The sequence below is a fragment of the Chiroxiphia lanceolata genome, chromosome 16, assembly GCF_009829145.1.
Source record: "Chiroxiphia lanceolata isolate bChiLan1 chromosome 16, bChiLan1.pri, whole genome shotgun sequence".
Lineage (NCBI taxonomy): Eukaryota > Metazoa > Chordata > Aves > Passeriformes > Pipridae > Chiroxiphia > Chiroxiphia lanceolata.
In genome coordinates this window covers 337,192-362,572 of record NC_045652.1, presented here as the reverse complement: position 1 = coordinate 362,572, position 25,381 = coordinate 337,192, and the positions used below count along the sequence as shown (strand labels likewise).

Below are 25,381 nucleotides of genomic sequence, written 5' to 3'. Positions count from 1 at the left end.
GAACCAGTGTGGCAGTTCTTAAGCAAGATAATCCTGAAAAGCTGTGGGAGGATCATAACATGGATGAGGCAGGGGTTGAATGTGGCTGAGAGGAGTCACACTCCTCCATCCCTGCTTTCACCATGAGTTGTATTTCAGACCTGACAGCCCCATGCAGGAGAAGGAATGAGCTAGCACTGACTTGTCTTTCATCTTGTTGACGTAGTTCTCCAGGGCTTGTAAGTCTTCAGAGAGCATTCGGGGCACCTCGAACCTGTGTGTGTCTGACTTCTCATAGCTGTGGAGAAGAAGAACATATTACATGTGAAATGACAACGTCCTTTACTAGCTCACTTTCTATGTAAAACATCCATTTTTGTTTGCCAGCCATCCACTGACAACACTGGCAACAACTGCTTCAGTTGTATAAGTTCACTGTAAGACCAGTTGCAGTCCACCATCATCATCAAAAATTAAAAGTTCAATGGAACCGGAATGAGAGAGGTGTGATCTGTGACCACAGGGCAGTAAATACTTCAAAAGTGCTGGCCCAAAGAAATATTCCAGAAAGTTCCCTAAACACCAAGCACATCTGGCTGAACAGGTCACAAGAGCCCCGGGCTCCACATTGTGCCTCATCCTTCTGCCACCCACTGCAACATCAGCCTCTGCCACCGCCCTTAGCCCTGCACCCACCTTTCCTCACCCCTCTGCCCGCAATGGCCCCCAGTGGGTCTGCCTGAGCACAGCAGAGCTCTGCTTTGACTCTGAACAGCAGTGACATTATTGTATTATTATTACTGTCATCATCATTGTTATCATCATTAGTATTAGTATTATTATGGAGACTTCATATGGTAAAACTCATATAAAAGCAAGATTTCAGACAACAAATCTAAGACATTAAAAGTCCCCTCCCTTAGCTTCTCATGGACTCAGCGGTCACAGGAGAGGACCAGACGCCAGAAGCAACCAAGGCAAACTAAATTCTGCTCCAGCAGTTGTGTCTGGGACTCTCAGGAAAAGTAAACAAGTGGTTTTGTCATGGAAAAGGAAGGAAAAGAGGGAAGTGGTCTTCCAGCAACAAGCACAGGACTGGATATGAGTGGGGTTCAGCTCCTGGCCCTGACAGATTCTTGACCTTTCTGACACTACACGTTATTCGCCTGGGAAGGTACTGTGAAGTTTCACTGGGAATGCTTTCACTCTGTGAGGTAGAAAGCACCAGAAACAGGAAAAGCCTTTAATTAATTATCACCATCAGACGTCCCCCTTTGCCTGCCTGCACAAGGAGAAGGCTCCCAGTGCCCCAGGCACCCAGGCCGGTGCTTACTGGGCAAGCGCCAGGCTCTGCTCCCCGGCTGCCTCCAGGTGCTTCGCGTAGTTGCAGTGGGTGGTGCGCAGGTGGACCCGGTCCTGGGCCTCGGCCGTTTCCAGGGCCTTCTGCCACTGGTTGGAGGCCTGGTAGAACTTGTTCAGGAGGTCGAACCGTCCGCAGGCCTTGTACAGTCGCTCTGCGTCCTCCTGTGGGGGAAACACCCGAAATCCCGTCAGCCGAGCCCACGCCTCACATGGGTTCCACGGGCACCACGGAGCACGTCACCCATGCAGGGCACTGCAGTGCCATCGGAGCAACAACCGCTCAGGCAGGGGGCTCAACAACTACATATATGTAGCCTGGAATAGCATGTTACTGGGAAACAGGATGTTTATGTAAAAATAAGGAAGGCACTCAGATCCTGGCATTTATTGTATGGGATCAACTAGGGGGTGACAGGAGCAAGACATGGATGATTAAACGCTGCCATCAGGAGTGTGGACCACCAGACAAGGGAGATATGCTGGGGGGGGGTACAGCCATGCTGCCCATCCAGGGTGAGGCCTGGGAGAAGGTCCTGGCAACTGGGGTTTTGGAATTCATGTGCTACGAGCCAAGGGAAACCCTGTGACCTCCCAGCAGGTCTGAGAGGCAGCAACGCTGTTCGTGGACAACTGAGCTCCATTCCTTGGAATAAATGCCATCAGTTTATGACAGAATTAGAACAGGAGGGCTTTGCTGATGCTGACGCAAGGGTGAGCAAATTTGGAACTATTATTTTTACACTCTGAGAGGTGCTCACTCCTGTGGAAGGAGCATTTTCCTGCTCCACCCAACTGCTGTCCAGCTGAACACTATATTTAGTAAATTGAGATTATTTGTCCAAGACAGAAAAATAGTTTCTGTCTCATTGTTTCAAATTCAAAAAAGCATAGAAAGTAGAAAAGGAAGATGCCTGCCCTAGGATTCTGTACGAGATGGAAAAAAACAGTGGAACTGCATTTGTTTTGCTGCAGTTCCCCTCCACCTCTCCCAACAGATCTAGATATCCAAGTGAAGAAGCACTGACACTTTTCAGCCTCGTGGCTTTCTCTGCCAGGAAGCTTTTCCAAACATTTAGTTTGAATTTTTCTTTTTTTCTTAATTTTAACTCAGAATAGTTACTCTCTATCTCTCCAGCACTTATGATCTTCAAATAGTTGTAGACTGCTAAACACCTTTTCAAGCCAAATTCTAACTATTGGGCCATCTTAAAGATTTCCTTGCCTGTGAAACCTTTCCAAGAGCTGAACAATTTGCACTGGTTTTCTCTGAACTTCTTCCAGTTCAGCAACATTTTTTTTCTGCTAATGAGATACTTAAGGGTGGACATCACATTCCAGCTGTAGCTGCCCTGAATACACAGACAGGAGTTACCAAACCTAGGCCTCAGGATGTGGCGTCTCCTCAAACACAGCCCTAATCAGATTTTTGCTGTCATAGCACTTAGCACTTTGCCATTTTTTATCATTATTTTCTGTAGACTGTGGGGTATTTCATCAATTCTTTCCCAGTTTTTCCCTCTTACAGATGAGATGCCTGGATGTCTTATGGTTCCCAAACTAGAAATATGTGTTTTTATTACGGATCATTAATGAAGATGTGAATGAGTGGAATACACACACCTCTAACTCAACAGCACCACTCAGTTTTCAATCCACGTGACAATGCTGGTCTCAAACCCAGCTTAGATCTCCATTCTCTTGGCAGTCAGGGAGGGTGGGCTCAGACACAGACACATGGGAAAGGCAAGGTCCATTTGGGGCATTTGCTGCCAGGCTGGGCTCCAGGTGGAGGAATGAGGGACAGTTGTCCCATACACCAAACTCTGGGGAGCAGCCTGACCATGACCTCTGGCCAAGTTCTTGCTCACACAGGATGGAAATCTGGGTGACCAGGCATCCCTGGGACAGCACAGGCAGCAAATGTGACTGACCAGAGCTCTCCAGCCCCAACAGAAACTTCTATTTTGCCTAAACTCCTTCAACACCTCAGGCCAGCCCGCGCTCTGTGGCAGCACACAGCTCTAGCCTTTCACTCTACAAATAAACGTGTCAAAATGTAACTTGCATTTCCCATATCAGACCTTAAAATATGTTTGTGGAAACATTTTAGCTACAATAAAATACATCCCTTTTTAATGCATTCAAAACTAGAATGATTAAGCTTGAAAGAGACTTATGCCTCAAGATAACAGGTTTTCTGTTAAATGCTTCACACATAAACCATCCTTAAAAGATGTCTCCTTCAGTGAGCAGTATCTTTCATTCAGCAGTTTTTCACATGAGAGCAGAACTCTGATATAAACTCTGCCCAGCTCGGGATTTACCAGCATTCCCAGCTGGATGGCCAGCACGGCCACCCTGGCCTCGGGCTCCGGCTCCTGCTCAGCCTCTCGCAGTGCCTTGGCTCCTCTGGCGTGGCCCATGTGCCCCAGGCAGATTTTGGCAACGTCAAGCCTCTGAGTCCTCACACACATGCGAGCCATGCTCTCCCAGACGGCCTCACTGCAGGAGAGAAGAGCAGAGCTGTCACCGTGTCAGGGGAGGCAGGGGAGGGGCGAGGAGAGCGAGCGACAGGGGAACCATCAGGACTCAGTGGGTGCCACAGAGACTGCAGGTGCTCTGTGAAGATTGCAGAGGAACAGAAACAGGCTCACACAGAAAGGGCAGTTTTTGAGCTTGATGACCCCAGGCTTAAGGAAACATTGTGGGGTTTGATTTGCACCAATGTCTAAACAACTGCAGTTACACCTCTGGAGCCAGCCTGGGAGAGCTGGGGGTGTTCACCTGGAGAAGAGAAGGCTCCAGGGAGACTTGAGAGCCCCTTCCCGGGCTTAAAGGGGCTCCAAGAGAGCTAGAGGGGGACTTTGGACAAGGGCCTGGAGTGACAGGACAAGGGGGAATGGCTTTAAGCTGAAAAAGGGGAGATTTAGATTGGGTATTGGGAAGAAATTCTTCCCTGTGAGGGTGGCGAGGCCCTGGCACAGGTTGTCCAGAAGCTGTGGCTGCCCCACCCCTGGAAGTGTCCAAGGACGGATCTCAGAGCAACCTGGTCTAGTGGAAGGTGTCCTTGCCCGTGGTAGGGGATAGAACTAGATGGTCTTTAAGGTCCCTTCCCACCCAAACCCATCTGTGATTCCGTGTTTGCACATACATAAAGTGCCCATCTCTGTGGTTCTTGCTGTAGCTGCAACCTATAGACACTGACAATACCCCCAAGTCAATGTTCAGAAATCAAAATTAAAAGCAGGAGAAAAGTCTTATGTACATAAACTTCACACTGGAAACATCCTGCTGCTGTCCTGAGTAGTTCAAACACAGAACAGCTACTGGGAGCCCAACAGTTGCACTCAGTAAGAGGGAACGAGGAAACAACTGACCAAACGATCATGTTCTACTTTAAAACTTGCATAAAACTGGCAAAACTGAGCTTTGTGATGCACAGAATGAGAACTAGTCAGGGCTACAAGCTCACAGTTACCCACTGCAAAGTCTTCTGCCCAGGCAAGGCAGGGACGGGTGGAGCACCACGCTCCCGGCGGGAATGGCAGGCACAGTAGGACCACGACACAACTGACTATCACAGTGGGGGAAAAGGAAAGATTTGCACACATTCTATTCACATTTGAGGCTCTTCAGAATTACATGCAATCTGTTTGACTAATAAAAGCTGTGAGCATTGAAAATATGGTTTTTTTCAGCACGCCACCCCCAGCAGAGGGGGTGCCCAGGCACCCCCAACGGTGCAGTGCTCAGGCACCACCACGGCAGGAAGTAAAGATCTAAATTATAAAAGCAGGGGAAAAAAAGAAGAAAATAATAGAATAGAATAGAACGGCATTTCAAGTCCTGCCACCAAATTCCCTTCCAGTTTTCCTCTTACTAAAATGTTTCTGTGTTTGCAGCAGCTGTGGGAAAGCCCTGCATAAACAGGGGAAAGTGACTAACTGGGAAGCAGCAGAGCAGGAGAGCCACGACGTGCTCTCCAACACTTGCACTAAAGAAAGGCACAGGAAATATATTTTGCCTAATTTACTTTACAGTTAGAGCATCTTTTATTTACAGTGCAACTGGTATAAAGCTTTCGGGTAGTAATCAGCATAAATATGTGACATAGACTTCATCAAGGCCAAACAGTGCAGAGAAAATAAAGCAGGATCAGAAGTGAAAATGTCCCCCCTCTAGCTGGTTTAGAAAAGCATGACATGGAAGGGCCTGACAGAAACCAGCACTAGATCCTTCTGTGCCACTCAGTACAGAAATGATGCCTTGTGTCAGCAGATGTGACCTTCCTAATTTCTGAAAAGATGGAACTGGTTTCTCTTCTATTCCCATCTGGAATTGGGAAAAGTGGGAAAAACACCTTTAAAGAACATTGACATGATTAACATAGTGCTAGTTATGGTCACCCAGCTGTGATCAACACGGCCAGTGAGTTCTGTCCCTAGGAAAAGCTGGGCACAGCTGCACTTCACAGCACACAGGGAGAAGAAATACATTTTCCAAGCTCTGCAGTGTGCCAGAAGAAGCTGCCAACAGCCATTTGGCTCTGGGGGAAGGAATGCACGTCTGTGCTGGGCTTTGTCAAGCTGACTAACAGTGAGTTTCTGAAAGGAAATCAAAGTCTTTATTTTTCAGAGCTCTGACAGCTCAGTAGTCCCTTCATGCCGGAAGATGAGAGTTCATGGGCTCGAACAGGAGAGCGGATGAGGATTCTTATTTAGACTACAGGGAGTGGAAACTTTTGAAAGGAAACAGACAACAGAGTGTATTTTAAAGTACAAAGTTAAAAGATAACAGCGTGCGAGAGTCACAGCAGGATTTGGGAGATGCTGCTCATCATCTCGGCTCCGTTATGCTTTCCTGGATGGCAACAGCTCCTGCCAATGTCAAAACTCAGTGGGAGCTGCTTCCCCAGGACTCCTCTTTGGGAGCTCTTGCCCCCCTCAACCTGTCTGTGGGCCACCTGGACACCCAGGTGCCTCTGCCCTGAGGAGACGGGGCTCTGCCATCCCACCTCTTCTCCCTCCACTCCAAACCATTTGCCAAATGAACCTGAGAGGCTCCAGGCTGTGTGGGAGCAGCAACAAACTCAGAGAGAGAAACTTCTCCAGTCAATGTGCTCTGTGGTTGGTTTTATCCTGCCAGCCCCAGCTGGGGATGAGCACACTGGGGTCAAACCTGACCAAAGACACTGAATTTGGGAGTGTTCAGAGCAGAGCAGAGCTGAGCTTGCGTTGACTCATCCAGCACAGAGACCACAGCAAGAGACAAGAGGGACCAAAGAAAGGTGTCTGTGCCCATGGCAGGGGTTCGGTACTAGATGGTCCTTAAAGTCCCTTCCAACTCAAACCATTCCATGATTCTAAGAGATGATCAGAGCAGCTCACCAGCACAAGTACCCATGACATGTGAGACCACTGCCTCCCTCTGACCATCCCTTCTCCTGCCTCTGCCCTCCAGAACCACCTGAAGGAGTGTTTCACCTAAGGAACCCAGCCCTGCTGTGCCCAGAGGACTCCTGTACCCCCCTGGGTTTGGTCAGCAGCTGCACAGGGCAAAGCCCACAGCCAAGCCCTCCCTGGTCCCTGTGGAGCTGCAGCAGAGGCTGGTTTTCTCCAGCAGACACATCTCTCATAAGAAGGACACTGCATACACCTATTATTGCAATTTTCTTCATGGAGCAAAATATTAGACAACTGTTTCTGCTTTGGGAGACCTTTCATCTTAGCACCACACTCCCCCTACTGCTGCTGAGGTACACAAGTATTTCTGACACAGCAACATCCATGTGCATCCATTACATGGAATCACAGAATCACAGACTAACCAAGGTTGGAAAAACCCTCTCAGATCATCGAGTCCAACCATCAATCCAGCATCACCACCGTATTCATCACTAAACCATGTCCCCAGGTGCCACATCCACACACTTTGTGAAGGGATGGTGTCTCCACCATGGCCCTGGGCAGCCTGTTCCAATGCCTGGGAATCCTTTCCATGAAGACATTTTCCCCAATATTCAACCAAAATCTCCCCTGGCACAGCTTGAGGCCATTTCCTCTTGTCCTCATCAATGTATTTGTTTGTATTTATTATTTGAATATATTGTTTATTATATCTTATTAAAGATCTAGAAAGGTGCCAGAGAAACACCACCCTGTGAAACACAAAAAAATCCAAAGTACTTTACAAAAACAAACTACCACAGAGGATCTCACTCGACAGGCACAAACCACAGACCACCACAGAGCATTGAGCAATGGCACAGACCCTGTGTCACCAAAACCCTAGGGGATAACACAGAAAATCCACGTTCCCAAACCTGGCTGGGGCCAGGACAGTGGGACTGATCCATGAGACTGATCCTCCACAGCTCCTGAAGAAAGACATGGGGACCTTCAGCCAGAACCTGTTTTACCTTCACCCTGCAAAGCCACTGCCAGCACCTCCACACTGCAGTGACCAGGGACAACAGACACTTTTTATAACACCACATTATTTGTTAGAGATTTGCCTTCCAAATGAATAGTAGCACTCATGGTACCCAGCAGGAGCAGGCGGCAGGGGGAAGGGGGAGGAAGGGAAGGGAAAGAGGAGAAGGAGAAGGAGAAGGAGAAGGAGAAGGAGAAGGAGAAGGGGAAGGGGAAGGGGAAGGGGAAGGGGAAGGGGAAGGGGAAGGGGAAGGGGAAGAGGAAGGGGAAGGGGAAGGGGAAGAGGAAGGGGAAGAGGAAGGGGAAGAGGAAGGGGAAGGGGATCCTGGGAGCATCCATAATGCACTTCCATGTGTCTCTGTGTTTCAGAAGACCAGCCTCAGCTGTGAGATGCACAATCTCCCTGGCAGGCACACACCTCCAGAACCAAGGCAAGTTTTGCTGCCCCTCAGGAATGTGGGCAGATGGATGTGGGTGTGGTGAAAGAACAAGAAACAGGAGGTGCAGAACAGGTTCATATAAATCCCAGGGAAAACCATGGTTTATCTCCCAGCAGCCGCTACTGTAGCGAGAAAGATGGATCTGTCCGTGCATCCCTAAAAGGCAGCAACTCTCCTTTCCAGGCCCGGCCCTGCTGTCCATATAAAATGCCAAGTAATGTTTTACCCTCTCACTGACTCTGGCTCTGCGAATTTCCTGTTCTTCCCCTCCTCCTCCTTTTCTCCCCCCTGGAAAGCCTCTCACATCTGTATTTCATCAGCCAAAGCTAGGAACTTAATGAAGCCCAGGCGGAGCAGCAGAGGGAGCAGAGCCATGGGAATGCATCCCAAGCATCCCATGAGGCACAGGGATACACCATCTCCCAGGCTCCAGGCCACATCCACAGCGCCAGGGATCTGGGAAGCAAATGCTCTTAAGAGTGGACACAAGTTTTACCACGTATTTGATGAAAAAGTTGTTGTTGTTGTATCTGACCTTTCCCATCTATTTTTCCACGGAACTGTGTTTGTAGTGCCCGCAATCTGATCTCATAAAACCTTCTTTTCCCATGTATTTTTCATTGCCTGTTTTGCTTGTAAGTTTAAAGAAAAACTCCCATAAATGGAATATTATCTAGAAGTGCTGGAGATTTATATGTCTGAAGCATCGAAATACAAAACCTCTCTCCCTCTATTTAATGGGTTATATTTGGAAAATGAACACTGATCAGGATCAGGGTAAAAAAAGCATCTCTTTTTCCAATCTGGGCCCCACTTTGTTGAACTGGACCCTACCATATAGATATTATGGATAACATTATATTATATATAACAAGATATTATTATATCCTATAACATTATGTTACAGGTGATAATCACAGAAACACAGAATGGTTGGGGGGACACCTTCCAGTTGACTGGAAAACTCTCAGGACTTGAGAAAATGAGGTTTTTTCTGATGTAGCTAAATTAGCTTTGGTGCTTTTAAAATGCATTTGTGGGATTCTGGTTGTGCCTTTCAGCGGGACTAAAAGACAACAAGGAACTAAGTAATAGATGAAAAGTTGTAATGATCCAGTGAAACTCTTGATAGTGTTAATGATATGAGCTGCTCTGAGCAACGTCAGGCATTTTTCATATAAGAAAGCTGATAAGGTTATTCCTAAAAACTCTTCCCTGGTGGAAACAGAGCATCTGATAAAACACCAACAGCTTTACAGAATGTGTCTGTAATATCCCATGGAACACAAAGCTTTGCTCCAAACTTATCCAGATAAAACCAACACCAAGAGATCGCTCCTTGTGGCTTGTATCACACAAACCACTTGTGCCCCACAGAACACAGTGCACATCCTGCTGCCTGTTTGTCAGCAAAGGGTGTTCACTAAGGTAATTTTTTATTTTTTTATTAAGGATCAGAATGATTTCCAGACTGCTTAGACTGGATATTAGGCAAAACTTCTTCATGGAAGGGGTGGTCAGGCACTGGCACAGCTGCCCAGGGCAGAGGTGGAGTCACCATCCCCCGAGGGATTTAAAAGCTGCGTGGATGTGGCACTTGGGGACATGGGTCAGTGGTGGCCTTGGCAGTGCTGGGGGAATGGTTGGACTTGATCTTTTCCAACTTTTATGATTCTATGATTAGACTGATTTGTTCAGCCTTTGTAAAATATAATTATTTTTTTTAACATGTAACATGTGAAGGAAGTTTGTGCCCTGCTGAAAATACACACTTACACACTTAGACTTCAACAAATCACAGAAATCAAATACAGGAGGGAGCAGAAGTAGGTGTGTGATTTTTCCCTAAAGGTAAATCTCTCCTGGCATTATCTGCATATAAACATCCCCTGCCTTGTTGCCAAATCCCTGGCTTAAAATAAACATAGAATCATAAAAACAAATAATCCAACGGTTATAAAATATGAAAATATGGTCATTGCTTGTAGGAAATTTCTTTGAAGAATGGCAGATACAAGTGTGTTTATACTGAAAGTTCTAAAACAGGAGAGGTACAGAAACATCACCAATCACAGGGAAAAAGAGAAACCAAAGATGCTATAGTACTCTCAAGGATGAAAATATTCAAAGTACATATTGAATTAATTTAATTCATTTAAATATTAAATTAATATAAATAAAAATATAAAGCTTAATTCATTTAAACTCATTTAAAAATGATCCAAGCCCATGGAAGAGGGGTGAGTTCACAGCCAGGTTAGTACATTCAACTCCAATAGCTGTAAACTAATTATTGGGGCATATGAGCTTCATTGGTACTTTCCCCCCTCCTCTCAGCAACATGTCTTAGAAAATAAAACGTAGCCTTGCAAAAAATTTCTGACCAGTTTGTGTATTGGGTCGCTGCAGATCTGCCAGTTAGGGGTGAAGTCTCTAACCTGGTCAGACAGAGCTGCTATAAAATAAGACCAGTTTCTCATCTCAGGTTATGGATTGCAGTGATGTGTACTCCTGTGCCAGGGCTCCTCGGCACTCCCTCTCCAGGCTGCTGACCGCAATGTCGCGCTTTCAGAGCACCGGCTCCGAGTTAATGCTACGCCTCGAGCGGTATTTTGGCAGCCCGAAGAAATTCGCCAGGCTTAGCTCACGAAGGGCACCACCCCCGGCAGTACGGCCCGGCCGCCGCCGCAGGGCAGTGCCCGCCGCATCCCTGTCCTCGTCTCGGTCCTGCCGTGGCAGCGGATGGAACAGCAAAGAGCCGTCTGGAGAGCCAGCCTGGGCAAGACCGCTCTGCAAACATCCATGTTCAAGGACAGTCTGGAATGCCCTCAACGACTCTCTTTAACCCGTTTATCAGAGCAGCACCTGCCTTGCCCTGTGCATTCCGTGCTGGGCCGTCAACTGGGACATCCCTTCAAATATCTGGGAGCGGTGCTTCCATCCCTTGGGCACTGCGGGGTGGGCAGCCCCCCTCGAGGCTCTGCGGCGCCGCGACGGGCTCAGGCTGTGCCACCCCCGGAGCAGTGCAGCGACTCTCAGCCTCACTCGCCCCCGAGCACTTGTCTCTTGCCTTTGCAGACACCCCCAGACCGGTCTGTTTATCGGGTTGAGTCTCCAGATTTTATACTTCCTATTTATCTGCCACGCTCCCTCCCAGTGGTGCAGAGAGCACGGGGACAGCAGTGCAGCCCCATAGCGCTTTCGTCGCGCTGTCCAACACCGAACCCCAATATTGTTCTGCTTCCAGTAAAAGGTATTTCAATATCCCTCTCCTCAATCTGCTTGCACGGAGCTGATGCTCCGAGGTTTGGAGCTGGGGTTTCCTTCTCTCCTTTTCCCGAGGAGCTCCGCTGTGCTCCCCGGCTTCCCCAAGCCGCTGCGGGTCCGGGCAGCTCTGCTGGGGCAGCGGGGAGGGGCGGAGGCGTGAGGGGGGGAGGGGGCTCTCCGAGGGGAGGAGGGAAAACTTTAGAAGTCTCCATAGTCTTTTCCTTTCAGGAAACACATCCTGTTAATGTTTGACTGCCGTGGTAGTGGCTCTGTTTGTTGCAGTCGACTACGCCCTGAGGCTCACCAAAAACAGCCACAAAAACAGCCATTTCCTCTTGGTGGGGAGGTGGGGGGGCCTTTTCCTCACTGCAGTGGCTGTTCTCCTCCCGGCACTCACAGCTCGGATCTTCGGAGAGGGACACGGCAGAGCAGCCCCCTCGAGATACTCCAGACTTGCAGAGCTCCTTTGGGATGACCGCATTCCTCTCTGGCTCAGCTTGGCTTTGAGAGAATGACATCTGTCACCGTTTGCAGGATTTTCTGAAGTTTGCATCCAAACCCAGGCTTTTGGAGAGGCGCTTGGTTGGCTCGGAGGGCCCTGCGCTCGGCAGGCTCCGGCGAGCATCCCGCCTCTGCCCTGCCTCAGCTCAGGCTCTCCTGCCCCGAGACTGGATTCTGCCCGGATTCACCCCGTCCAACACGGAATGGACCTCCCTGTCACCCAGTTCACCACAGGACTGGCACTACTTATCAAAGTGCAAGAAGGTGGATAAGTCAGCGCTAGGAAGGACTTATTTTGTGTTCTTATTTTATGGAATTCTCCTACCTACCTCACAAAATTCTCATTTCCTTGATCATAAACCCCTCTGGAGTTGACTTCAAGAATGAACGGTGATGTCCTCTAGCCCCCCATAACCGCCCAGTGCAGCCTGTTCCCAGCCCCATTTCAATGTGCTGCAGCTGACTGGGACCCTGTGTTGTCTGCAATCAGAGACTGGCAGTAAGCTGACAGTCAGATATGACTGTCCAGAAACTGGTAGCCACAGCTGTGTTGGTAGCTCTGGTCTCACTGATCCTTAACAACGCGGCTGCCTTTACCCCCAACTGGGTGTACCAGACGCTGGAGGACGGGCGGAAGCGTAGCGTGGGGCTCTGGAGGATGTGCTGGCTGGCAGAGCGGAGCAGAGGGGCTGCAAGCACCAGTGCCAGGCACGGGCAAGGGGAGGAGCAGGAGTGTGAAGCCCTGGGCTGGGGTTCGGAGTCGGCTGGATTCCAGGAGTCTCGCAGCACTGTCAAACGTAAGTGCAGTCTCTTGTCTTCTCTGCGGACACCAGGTCGCGATCGATAGGGTGCACCTGGTCCCTAGGAGATTCATGGCCTAACCCTGAAATCATTGTTAACTGTCTTAGTCTAAACACCTTTTCACATTCACCCCCAAATAAATTCATTTGAGGAAATAAGAATCGTTATGTCCACCAGTGATGAACTGAACTCCTTCTCCTCTTCCCTCAAAGCCAGTATGCTGCATGGTGCTGTCTGGTTTATACAGCCTAGGGACTGATCTGCTTTGAAAAAATCACCTGTGAAATGTGAGCCCAAAGCTCTGAGACACCTCAGGCTCTCTTCTCCCTCTTACCACGAGCTCCTGTCATACAATATCCCTTCCTGCTCAGTACACCACCAACCACAATTGCTCTGAATACCATAAAACAAACAAAAAAAACCCCAAAGAAGGTATTCCAATGACATGCTGAGTTATTTCTCCCTTCTCTTTGCTTTTGTTGGAAATGCCAGGAGCAGAAAAGACAGAAATAGTTTTGGTAAAAACATGTAAAATTGAGATAAGCCTTAACATGTGCAACTACTCTTTTTGATACTTCTGGAGACACAACAAAGAACTATTAGAGGAATTTCTTTAAAAAGTGTTTTTAGGTGGACCCATTCCATATCATATTGCCCAAAAAAATTATGCAGGAACATTTTTTGCACATTTGCTAATACTGAACCTGCATAAACCACAAACAGAAAACTTCTCAACTGTTCTAATGTCCTGACCCTTTCAATACCTTTTTTTAACTGAAAGATTATAAAAAGGATTGGACTGTGGAAAAAGTTCCTTGATGTGTATCTGCAGCTTCATCCCTGGAATGACTGCCCCAATTAATATCGATAAGCCATGTTCTAACTTGAACAATGTGTATCATTCATGAATTGTAAAAGTACATGTTCTGTAATCAACACTGGAACGAGCTCCTGCTCAGTGAATTTGGCTCCTGCAGTACTTTTATCACAAAAATTTGTATTTCTTGCTCTGTGTGGGTCAGGAGGTGAGCGGTGTCTAAAGATCAGAGGTATCAATTTCATGGCAGAACTGTCTGGGCAGCAGTTTCTCATCCAAATAGAACAGTGTGATAGAAAATCTTGAAATTTCAAAGTAATAATTATAGCACGATCAAGTGCCCAGAGGAATTCTCTGACAACCACTCTTAAAAAATTCTAATTTAAAGGAGGTCTTTCAAGCCCAGAAACTCAATTTACATAGGAATAAAGCATCCATTCCCTGTTTAATCTGGAAGCAAATAGTAAGCAAAAGGCCAGTTCTGAATTTTGATAAAGCCCTTAAAGGAAAATCTCCACTCTGCAGCTGCGTCATGACAAACTCAGTAGGAAACACACCTGTGGCATTTATTTTTAAGACAGCTATGTTTCCATGGCTGTACACATGGTCAGTATGAGCCTTGTTCTGCATCCATGGATTTGTCATTCTAAGGAATTTCTCTAATAAGAAATCACACACTATTTTAGTAATATCTATAGCAATCCTCATCTGTCAGTTGTAGATAAATCACAGACTTGCAGGTCTGTGTATGTATATACACACATTTAAAAAATAACTTTATGAAGGAAGAAATGCTATGTTACCACATAGTATTTTTGATGCCATTTGTAGAACAATACATAAAAAAATCTGTTCTGCCAGTAGTGGGTCATAATCTGGCTCATATAAAAAAATGTACTTATACACAGAAATACATATTCAGGGGGCAAGTTATTTATCTTACAGTTCAACAGAAAAACTGTACACCCTTGGGAACTTTGCTTGTCCATACACTGAAGACTCCTGTATGAGCAGACTGTAAGTAACAGCCAACCACAGGCACTGCTACAGCAGGTTTGCTCCTTGGCAGAGAGAAGCACATTCTTAGAACCTGTTTTTTACCAACTTTTCACTGCCTGCTCTTTCTCCCACTGAAATCACAGAATCACAAATGGTTTGGGTGAGAAGGAACCTTAAAGCTCATCTCATTCTGCCACAGGCAGGGACACCTTCAACTAGCCCAGGTTGCTCCAAGCCCCATTCAACCTGGCCTTGAACACTTCCAGGGATGGGGCAGCCACAGCTTCTCTGGGCAGCCTGTGCCAGGGCCTCACCACCCTCAAAGGAAAGAATTTCTTCCTAGAAACGGCAAAAAAAAAAAAAAATCCAGGGACAGGAGCAGGTGATATTAAAAATATAGGGAAAGGAAGCATCACAATGTGAACTATTTCTGCAAGGCACAACACAAGAAGTGTGGGTGACTGATCCATGGGGAAAGCACTTCAGCTCTGTCCCTCAAACCTCACTGCTCCTGGAAGGGAGATCCCAGGCCCTTCCAGCCGTCTTTATCCACTTCTTTGTTTCTCTCTCTCTCAGTGCAACCCTGCACCTATGTTTCAACCATCTGTGATGTTGAAAAGCTTCTGGGACAGTTCCAATGACTAACAGCGAGAGAATACCCAGGCCAGGGTGGAAGTTTTGGACATGGGGACGGGAGGGGGTTTTTGGTGGATATTTTCCATTGGATTAAGCAGTGGTATCAGAGTCCAACAAGTGCTGCTGCTAGCATGAGCCAAGTGATGCAGATGTATGGAGGGGTGAGATGGCTACTTTTTAGTGCTAATAAACTCTCAGATCTGAAACCTTCACTTATGCTGAGCTACGAGGACATCAGTCTAAGTTTTTCTAACATGGAGAAGCCACTGGACAATGCAAACTTAAAGGCTTTCACTGAGAACTCAGACTGCACAGCCCCTCTTCAAAACACTTTAAGGAAACCTGGCCAGGTAGCCCAACTCTCCTGTCACCTAAACATGGGCAAAAACATTTGCCAAATGTTTCAGAGCTGTTCCAAAATTTTGGAAGATTATGCTTTTGTCTGCATCTCTTAATGCTTTAAAAAAAGCCCACAGGTAGTAGAAGCACAACCTCAGTAAGGGCTTGGGTAAGACAGCATGTCATGAATAGTCAACCCCCAGCTTCGGGCCCAGGTCACACCCAGCGATGCAGCTCCACGCAGGGACACAGCACGTTCCACCAGTGATGCCCTCTCAGAGCCAGCCCTGCTCAAAGTCACCTATGTCCTGGCCCAGTATCAGGCCAGGAATACTGCAGGAACACACCAGATTGCTTGGAATCGACTTGGATATTTTTAACCATCTTGCAGGGTACAAATATGCCCTTAAGTTCTGCCGTGCTCCGAGGCTATCTCTGGGTGGACAGAGGGAGCTGATTTATTCATCAGTTGAGGTCACAGCTTGTCCCTTTTTGTCTAAAGAACATTAGGAACAATGTGGAAACACGGGAATAGGGAGGGGTTTAAAAGATATAAAACCTTGCTGGGTTCTTCAGGGGTGCAGGAGACATAAGGAAAATCCCAGCAGCAGGAAGCATGTGTCAAGATCAGATGCCCAGAGCAAGATAACTCGTGGGAATTGCAGTTCAGATGGAGAGCATAACCTGTGCAGGGAGAGGGACAGCACCAGGACAGCTACGTGACTGCCACAGGGACCCACCCAAACACCTGAAGGCTGATGCACACACACAGACACAGTGGCTGAGGCAGGAGGCTGCTGGGGCAGGAGTGAGGAGCTGAGGTTTGCTACAGAGGCAGCAGTTCACCTCAGTGCCCATGTCCACTGCATGTACACAAAGCTCCAATGTCTCCAAAATTTCCAACTTCTCTGAAATTTGGCTGTCTGGAAGCCAGGCTGAGTCAAGCAGCTGAGCATGCTGTAGACATGTGTTACTTGTCTCTATCTGTTTTTCAATATATACAGACCCAGAAAGGAGGCCAAGTGCATCTGGAGCAGACAGGAACTACCATCAGATTAAAAAAAGCCCAAAACCTTATCATACACATGGTACATGATAGACTGCTCAGACTGTTCCACAGAGATGAGGCAGCACAGGGCTTGTGATTTCCCCTCCTAATATCTGAAATATAAGCAACGTTTAAATAAGTGAAAATACTAATTTAATGGCAGAAACCAATGGAGGTGAATTCTGAAAGGTCTGGCTCTTCAAATTAGAGTGCGTGGTCATTTCAATGTGGGGTTACTATTCTGTGTACTCATTTTAGAAAAGTGCAAAACTTCTTGGGATTCAGGATAGGAAAAGGAACATAATATATATGTTTCAGTGCATTACACAGAAATATTGCCAGAGCAATCAGTGTTTGGTTACTCTCACCATCAAGACTTTGAATTCACTAAAGTGCTATGAGTGAAAATGGCTCTGGAGGTTTTAAAAATTTCAGATTAATGCATTTATCACAGCCACCAACACAGAATACCCTGCTGAGGTTTATAAACAGGAAAATCATGATATGTAGACAAGTCACATCTCATCAGAAACTATGTGGCAGCCATGTCTATTAAAACTGATGACTGTATAGAAGGTTCTCAATGTTGGGTTTGCAAGGGCACGTCACTTAACCAGAAGCACTTGTTTATGTTGATAATAGTTGGAGCAGCCATGTCTTCATTCCAAAAGTAACCACTGAAGCTGTTATAAAAAACACCCACCAGCCACACTCCTCCCCTCAAACAAGATCTGTCTGCCTTTCAAACTAAATATTCACGTGAAGTTTCACACTTAAGATGAGCTGAATGGTAAAGTTCCATACGTAAAGGGATGGCAGATTCCGTCAGTTTGTCATATCAGAACATTATTTTAATTGTGCCAAAATAGATTGGTTTCTCTCCCCTCCCCTCCTTTTTTAAAATTATTATTTTTAAGTGAAAAAGTATAAATTGCATATACCAGAAAGCCTTACAGAGGTGAAAAAAGCAAAATAATTTTTAAGATATCCATCCATCCATCCATCATTTTTGAGATATTCATCCAGAACATACTGAGGACTCCTTGCAGCTGAAAGCTGTATGGCTGTTTACAGAGATTTTAAAAAAAAGAGAGGGAGAGACTTTCCTTTTCAGGACAAAATCCTGTCCTTGCAGTAAGACATGCAAAAAACATCATCATGGGGAAGGAGTACAAATCAAATAAAAGATGTTTCACTTTTAAGAAATCAGTGACTATTCAGACCATCAAAATACATCTACATCGCAGAGGCTTTAAACCTTCCTATGGTCTCAAGTGACACAGCCATGCAAAGGTGCACTGAGATACTGCCAACATTTGGCTTAGGTTGTTTCACAAGTAGCTTTAACTTGTTTCAATATATTTCCTAATTCATACTCAAAGAGGTTAGCAACATAAATACCATAAGTTTAAATCAACAGAAGAAATTAAATGTCAAAGACTTCATAAATAGAGCACAGCTTTGGGAGGCATAGCATGATGCTGACTTGTCAGTAAACAGTTACAGTGGTGCTATTTATTGTCCTTATCATCTCTTAATTGCTTTAACAGTAAGTGCTGAACTCCTATGTGTCTGTTGTAAAATGAAGCACAGTTGTGCTTTGCACTTTCATAGTGATCTTGATATCCAAGGCACAGCTCCAGCTGATTTTCATGGCAGCTGGGGAGGCTGCTCGGCACATCTGATCTTTGCTGACAATGCTGATATTCAAAACAAAAGAAACACACCATTCATTGCCAAAAGTTTGACTAAAGTGATTTTTTTTTTTTTTATTCTAAGGAAGGGTTTCTTCTAAAATTATTTATTAATACAGAATCCAGTTTTCCAGGTTGGAACTCAGCTTTATGAACAGCAAGACCATAAGTGAGAGTCGGCAAGACAGAAGCCCTGCTCTTGCTGACTCTTGCCTTTTACCCATTTAGGTTCAAGTGCACTATTCTGTCTTTTCCCAATGTTAAGTTGTTTGGCTTTGCATTTCTGAAGTCGCTATAATTTTAAAAATTACTCCAAAAGGCTGAAACATAGGATACGTCCCCTATCTCAGGATAACACCTTAGCAAAATGTCAGGTTCCAGAGGAAACTGGTGGGCTCAGTTAGAATCTCTTGATTATATTAGAGAAAACCTAATTACTTATCTAGTTAGATAAGATTTTATCAGCAGAATATGATCTCAGCCTGCAGACACCCAGCCCAAGAAGATGAAGTCTAGCACAGTTTCAAGAAACTGAAAATGGGTTCTAACAAAAATAAGTGAAGCAACTTAAGTGTAAGGAGTATTACCCGTTTCATCCATAATCAGTTAGAAATCTCTATTTCAGAAACACAACCATTTATCCTCCTTCCCAGAATAAAGTGACATATGAACATCAAGCATTTATGAGGACAATCAGGTACATCTCAGAATGTGTCCTCAATAATTCACCAAATAAGTAATCAGTAAATAAACCCAAGAACCATAAAAAGGAAACAGCAGCAGTAGAATATTCTTTTTAAGTTCTTTCATTACAAAAACAAGGAAGCAAAATCCCTCAGGAGATTTAAAGCATGGATGAACTGATAGATGTAATCAGCTTCACAGCAGCCTGAGGTGGCACCATCCCTCAGCTGAGTATAACTCATCCCGTGTTAGTAAGAGTTTAAGAGCTAATTAAGAGTTTAGGGACCATTTTTTAGATGTAACACACTTAGCGTCCCACGATGGACAGCGATAACAGCACACTCCCAGTCAGCTCCTACAGTTCAGATGCCAGCAGGAAATTGTGAGGGCACAGAGAGATGTTGAGAGTAGTCAGTCCTGTCCCCTGGCACTGAGTAAATGCGCAGTCACAGATTCCTCCCAGGGCTGGAAACTTAATAACTTACAGAAGCTGGACTTAAGTTTGCACTAAAATTTTTGTTGACCAAAAGTGGTCTTTCTCAGGGGGAGTTTTAGACAACTACGAAAATATTTTGAGCCATTTTGTTTAATCACTACAAAGCTTGAATTGACCCGCTTACTGGTTTTCTTTGCCTCTCTGCAGACAGAAAGGGGGAAGAAATGCTCACATTTTAAGCAACTAACATAATGTGATTTTCCAGTGAGATCATCCTTCCTCATTATCCCACAACACTGCAAATTACTCTCCAGTATGACTAACTTACTTCTGCAAATAGTCCTAAGGCTGTCCTGGAACATAACACCAACAGTCCTGTGGCTATCATGGATCATAACAAAACAAAATTGCTGCTTGTAAGTAAGAAAATCAAATCAACATCTCTAATCCAGATGGATACAGCTGGTTTAGGCAGTGAGCAAAACAACAAGGAATTTGAATTGGTCTCATCCCTGGAGTTTGGGGTTTGACTCTTGACTGATAACTGTTTTAAACAAAGAAGAATTCATTAAGCCAGTACCCGGAGCTGAACAAGAGTCCCAGCTGGATGCCCTGTCCATGAATTAACTGCTTCTCAGAGAAAACAGGCAGAAAACCAGGACAGACTACCAGAAGGAAAAAGGCAGGGACCAGCAGTGGATGTTGATGAAGAGCAGACACTTAGGGCAGAGTTTTGGAGCCATTCAGTGACTAACCCTTTCCAGCTGTTAACAGCCAAGTTGCATCTTAAGGAAGGTGGATAAAAGAGGGATTTCCCTCCCTCCTTCACCTGTCAGACACACATAAAGGAATAAACACCTTCTGTAGTGTCCAGGTCTGTTCTGTTGGAAGTATCCACCTCTAGCTATAGGGAACCACAATCTCTGGCCATAGGGAATACCCCTGTCTAGCTATAGGGAACATCCTCTTCTGGCTATAGGGAATTCTGTCACAGTTAAACTTCAGGAGATGAGTGGCATGAACAATATTGAGTTCAAAACAAAAAAAGTGGGACATCCAAAATACAAAACATCTATGTTATGACTGTCTTAGGCAACAGATTCTAGAAGTGAGGGGCTAACACAAATGCCACTAGTAACTGTGCAGACATTATAATCATTATTAACATCTCGTTTTACAAATTGTGACTAACAAACCATTAGGCAAAAGCTGATGAAGTCCTCAACGGCCACAAAAAGTGACAGTGGAATTCTGGCTACTATAAATGAAGCTGAAATGGTTGAACAGATGATCCTAAATTCATAATCAAGTCTACAGAAAACTCATCAGAATAGAGTAAAGCTGGCTAGTGAGGCATTTCTGCCTACATATAATTTAAAATAGGCAGAGTAAAAGAGCACAAAGGCAAACACTAAATTTCACAGCTCTTTCAAAAACTATATCGCAGCCAATTTTATAAGAGATGAGGAATATTTATTCCTGGATTGATCAGTCATTCAAACAGGAGAAGGCCTTTTTGGCCTGGTCTTCCTCAACAAGATTTCCATCTTCTATGGCTTTGGGTACAGCTCTGAGGAAACGCTTTGATATTGCACACTCATTTCTCTTTCTTGATCTGTACTGTCTATTGGTTGTCCTCAATAAAAGGAGACTACAGCTGCTTTCCTCAGCTACCACTTTTGGGGTTGTGGTAGGTCTGGTGCAGAAGCTCAGCTTATGTACAAAGTAAAATTGCCCTGTGCTGAGCTGACAGTATGCCAAGTCACCACGGCTGTGAGTAAGGAAGCACAGCCACCTGGCACTTTCAGGCTGACTGTAACAAGTTCTATGGCAAGAAGAATGGACTTCATGCATTATTATAAGAGTTATACATTATTAACAGGCTGTCCAGGACAGAGGTGGAGTCATCATCCCAGGAGGGGTTTAACAGGCACGTGGATGTGGCACTTGGGGACATGGTCAGTGGTGGCCTGGGCATTGCCAAGGGAATTTGATGATGTAGGGCTCGTTTCCAAGCTAAACAATTCTATGATTCTAGGATTCTATGTTTTCTTTTTTTCCCCAAGAGGAATCATTACAATTCTAGAACAAAACCAAAAGTTCACAGATCACACATTAAACCTATTAGAATAAAACAACATCTCTCATATGAGAGATAGAAGGGTACTCAGTTCTTGTAACACCTTATTCCATAAAAATAACTGTCTTCATATTTAATGAAATCCTACCAGCTGCTTCCTTCTTATCCAACCAACCATCAGCCTGCTGTGGTTCCATGGACCACGTGCAACCTGTTTTTTGGTTAAAAGCAGCAGCTATGCAAAATATACACTGCATTTCCACATCTCCCTCAACAGTACAGTGTATTAGGCCAATAAACATCCCTAAGTGTGCAGTTCTTACAAAGAGCAGCAAAGATCATCAGTGTTACCCATCCAGAGCTGCTGCTCTTCCATCCACAGGAGAGGACAGAGCTCAAAGAACCATTATGTAAAGATTAAATTATTACAAATTTTGTTAAAATTCAACTGAGTCACAGTCAGAAACTTACTATTTTTAGTATGCATGATATAACATCATCTGTGGCAAAGCTAAAAGACTTTGTAATACAGTTAAGTGTTAAAAAAAAGTCACGAACAGCAGTGAAAGCAAAACTTTGGTGTTAATTTCTATGTTGGGGGTAGTATGTATTTCTGGCATAAACTTCAGACTTTTAAAGGTTGTGCAAAAACAGAGGCTTTTCTTTTTAGAGCTCTCAGGTACTATATACAGACAGGGTAACAGAATCCATTGTGGCAGCAATTTTTTAAACACTGCAGATAGTTTGTCACCAAATGAAAGTACTAATAATGGCTGCAAGCCTACTCTTACTTTGGGCCTTTCTCCTTTGAAAGTCATTACCATCTCTTCAGCAAGTATTGGTCCTCAAAGTATTACAGAAGTCCATCTGAGTGGAAAAACAGAACACTCCAGATGTTCCAAGTTTTACTGATGTTTACAAAGTTCAGACATCTGACTATGATTCCATTACCAGCCAATGTGCTTCTTGACCTGTGAGCATTCAACATGGCAAGAGATCCAAATGCTGCCGATGCTAAAAGGACAACTTTGGAAGTTAAACACAAAATATTTGAACATTTTCAGTGAAATAATATTCCTCTTTGGTCAGAGATGAACTCACTAGGAAAAGCCAAAAATACTTAGTATGTTACCTTCTTAACATTTTATTCAATGTGAAAAATTTTAATGGACTGTGGTTCTTAACTAACCCTTCAGATACCATACTATATTTTATTAAATTTTAATTAAATCATGAGTTGTTACTTAGAACACTGGAAGCTAAAGATGATCTATAAGGGGAAAATAAAAAGTAAACATTTTTTTGACTCACAAAAGTAGACCAGACTCCACAATTAAGTTTACTCTTGTTCATATTGAGTTTTGTTTTCTGCACTTCCTAGCAGTCTCCTTGGAAGATCAGGAACCAAATTCTGATGGTCAGTGCATCCACCAAACTTACAACCAGTCAAGACACTTCTGAAAATCTGCTGAATATTCATGTCCAGAGTCTTTCTTTCTCTAATATATGTCAACTTAAACACAGCACTGCTTCTATTTCAAAACAGCAAAGACACATGAGCAAGAGATGTTGAACTGGCACAAAGATATTTGCAAATCCCACCTTTTGCTAGAGAGGAAGGAAAAGGATAAAAACAGGACATCCATCAGGTTAACAGGAAAAGTAGGAAGAAAAAGTGCCCAACTTTGCAATTAATATATTCCATTCAGTAGCCAGCTGGGAGACACACTTTAATCAGGTTTCTAGTCAAGACTGCAGATATCCATGTCTGTAGTCATTGCTGCATTTGTTCTTTATATTTAATACAGAATCATAGAATAGCTCAGGTTGGAAGGGACCTACAAGGATCATTGTGTCCAGTTCCCTGCTCCTCACAGGACTACCGAAAACAAAGCCCTATCACTAAGAGCATCCTACACACACCAGAGCTCTATCAGGCTTGGGAATGTGACCACTGCCCTGGGGAGCCCGTTCCAGTGTCCCACCACCCTCTGGGGGAAGAACCTTTTCCTAATGCCCTAACACAGCTTCCTTCCAGCTCCTCGTGACCTGTCACTGGTCACCAGAGAGCAGAGATCAGCACCTCCCCCTCGTGAGGAAGGTGCAGAATGAGATGGGGTCACCCCTCAGCCTTCTCTTCTCCAGCCTGAACTGGCCAAATGCCCTCAGCCACTCCTTGTACATCTTACCCTCGAGGCCTTTCATCATCCTGGTCATCCTCCTCTGGGCACACTCCCATTGTTCAATGCCCATTGTTCAAAACTGCCCCCAGGGCTCGAGGTGGGGCTGCCCTGGAGCGGAGCAGAGCAGAGCGGCACAATCACCCCCTTCACCCAGACAGAGATGCTTTGCCTGATGCCCCCCAGGGCATAGTTGGCCTTTTGGGCTTACCAGGGCACTGCTGACTCCTATGGAACTTGCCATTGACCAGGACCCCAAGGTCCCTTTCCAGGGGCTTCTCTCCAGCTTCTTGTCCCCAGATTTGTACATATAACCAGGACTGCCCCATCCCACGTGCAGAATCTGGCACTTGTTCTAGTTAAATTTCATACTGTTGGTGACTGCCCAGCCCTCTGGCCTGCCCAGACCTCTCTGTAAGGCCCCTCTACCCTCATGGGAGGCCACAGTTCCTCCCAGTTTAGTATCATCAGCAAACTTAACGTATCTTTGATTCCTACACCCAAATAATGTACAAAAACATTCAAGAGCACCAGCTCTCAAACTGAGCTCTGGGGAACCCCATTGGTGACTGGCCACCAGCCTGATGTCACCCCATTTAGTGTAACCCTTTGACTGCTCACCCAGTATATGATGACGGACTTGTCTGCCTGCATTGATCCATTGACAGTTTATCCAGGAGGATGATGTGAGAGATGGTATCAAAAACTTTGCTAAAACCCAAACTCACCACATCCACTGCCTTCCCTTGGTTGTTAGTGGAAAGTAAGTGGGTTAAGCAGGACTTTCCCCTCATGAAGCCGTGCTGGCTGTGACCAGTGACTCCACTGTCTCTCAAGTGTGTTTCAGTAACTCCCAGAATAACCTTCTCCATAATTTTACCAGGCATTGAAGTGAGACTGACATGCCTGTAGGTTCCAGGGCCTTCCTTCTTACCCTGCTTGAAAACCGGGACAACAATTGCCACCTTCCAGTCAATAGGAACTTCTCCACTCAAAACCACTGAAAAATAATGGAGAGAGGTCCCACAATAACATTCACCAGCTCCTTCTGTACCCTGGGACGGATTTCATCAGGCCCCATAGATTTATGCACATCCAGCTGGAGGAGCCAGTCTCGAACAAGCTCAGGGTTTGCTGGGCGTTTGTCATCCTCCCAGTCACAGACTCATTTCCAGAAGAAGATCCCTGCTCAGCCAACCCCTCCTGCTTCCCTGCTTGCATGTCTCCCCATGCTTTGGAACTGCCAGCTCCTGCACTCTTAAGAGCCACTTTGTCCACAACCTTTTTACAAACTGCCCATCTCCAAGGGCACCTTTTCTAGTCGGCCCCCTCAGTCTCTGCACCAAGAAGTTATCTTCAGCATGCTTCAGAAATTTCCTGGACCTGTTTGTGTCCGCTGTAGGATATTCCCAGTTGATGCTGGGGAACTTAAAATCATCCTTAAGGCCCAGAGCACTATCTAGAGATATTCCTTAATTCCCTGTAGAATAATTCATAAGTGGCATTGTCCTGGCCAGGTGGTCAATAGCAGACTCCCAAAACATACTCCTACAACTCCTCCTATATATAAATATATATATACACACACACACACATTTTAAAAAAAGGTAACTTTTTACTTGTAAATGTAGATTATGTCCTAAAGGCCTCATTCAAAACTGCCAAGCCTTGACATCTTCATTATAAC

At 45.3% G+C, this 25,381-nt stretch overlaps 2 protein-coding genes across 6 annotated transcripts in view; one reads left to right on the top strand and one right to left on the bottom strand.

Moving 5' to 3' along the window:
- IFT140 (intraflagellar transport 140) overlaps positions 1–25,381 on the bottom strand; it is an 82,256-nt gene that overhangs the window by 4,992 nt on the left and 51,883 nt on the right. For all 5 annotated transcript variants that reach the window (XM_032703559.1, XM_032703557.1, XM_032703560.1 and 2 more), the window contains 3 exons: positions 3,666–3,843; positions 1,313–1,503; positions 182–277 (listed from right to left, as the gene is read on the bottom strand). In XM_032703559.1, the coding sequence (XP_032559450.1) occupies positions 182–277; positions 1,313–1,503; positions 3,666–3,843 (465 nt within the window). The remainder of the gene's footprint in view (positions 1–181; positions 278–1,312; positions 1,504–3,665; positions 3,844–25,381) is intronic.
- The window catches only part of TMEM204 (transmembrane protein 204), a 28,049-nt gene continuing 14,357 nt past the window's right edge, over positions 11,690–25,381 (top strand). Inside the window, exon 1 of the mRNA XM_032703561.1 lies at positions 11,690–12,777. Coding sequence (XP_032559452.1) covers positions 12,498–12,777 — 280 coding nt within the window. The 5' untranslated portion in view covers positions 11,690–12,497. The remainder of the gene's footprint in view (positions 12,778–25,381) is intronic.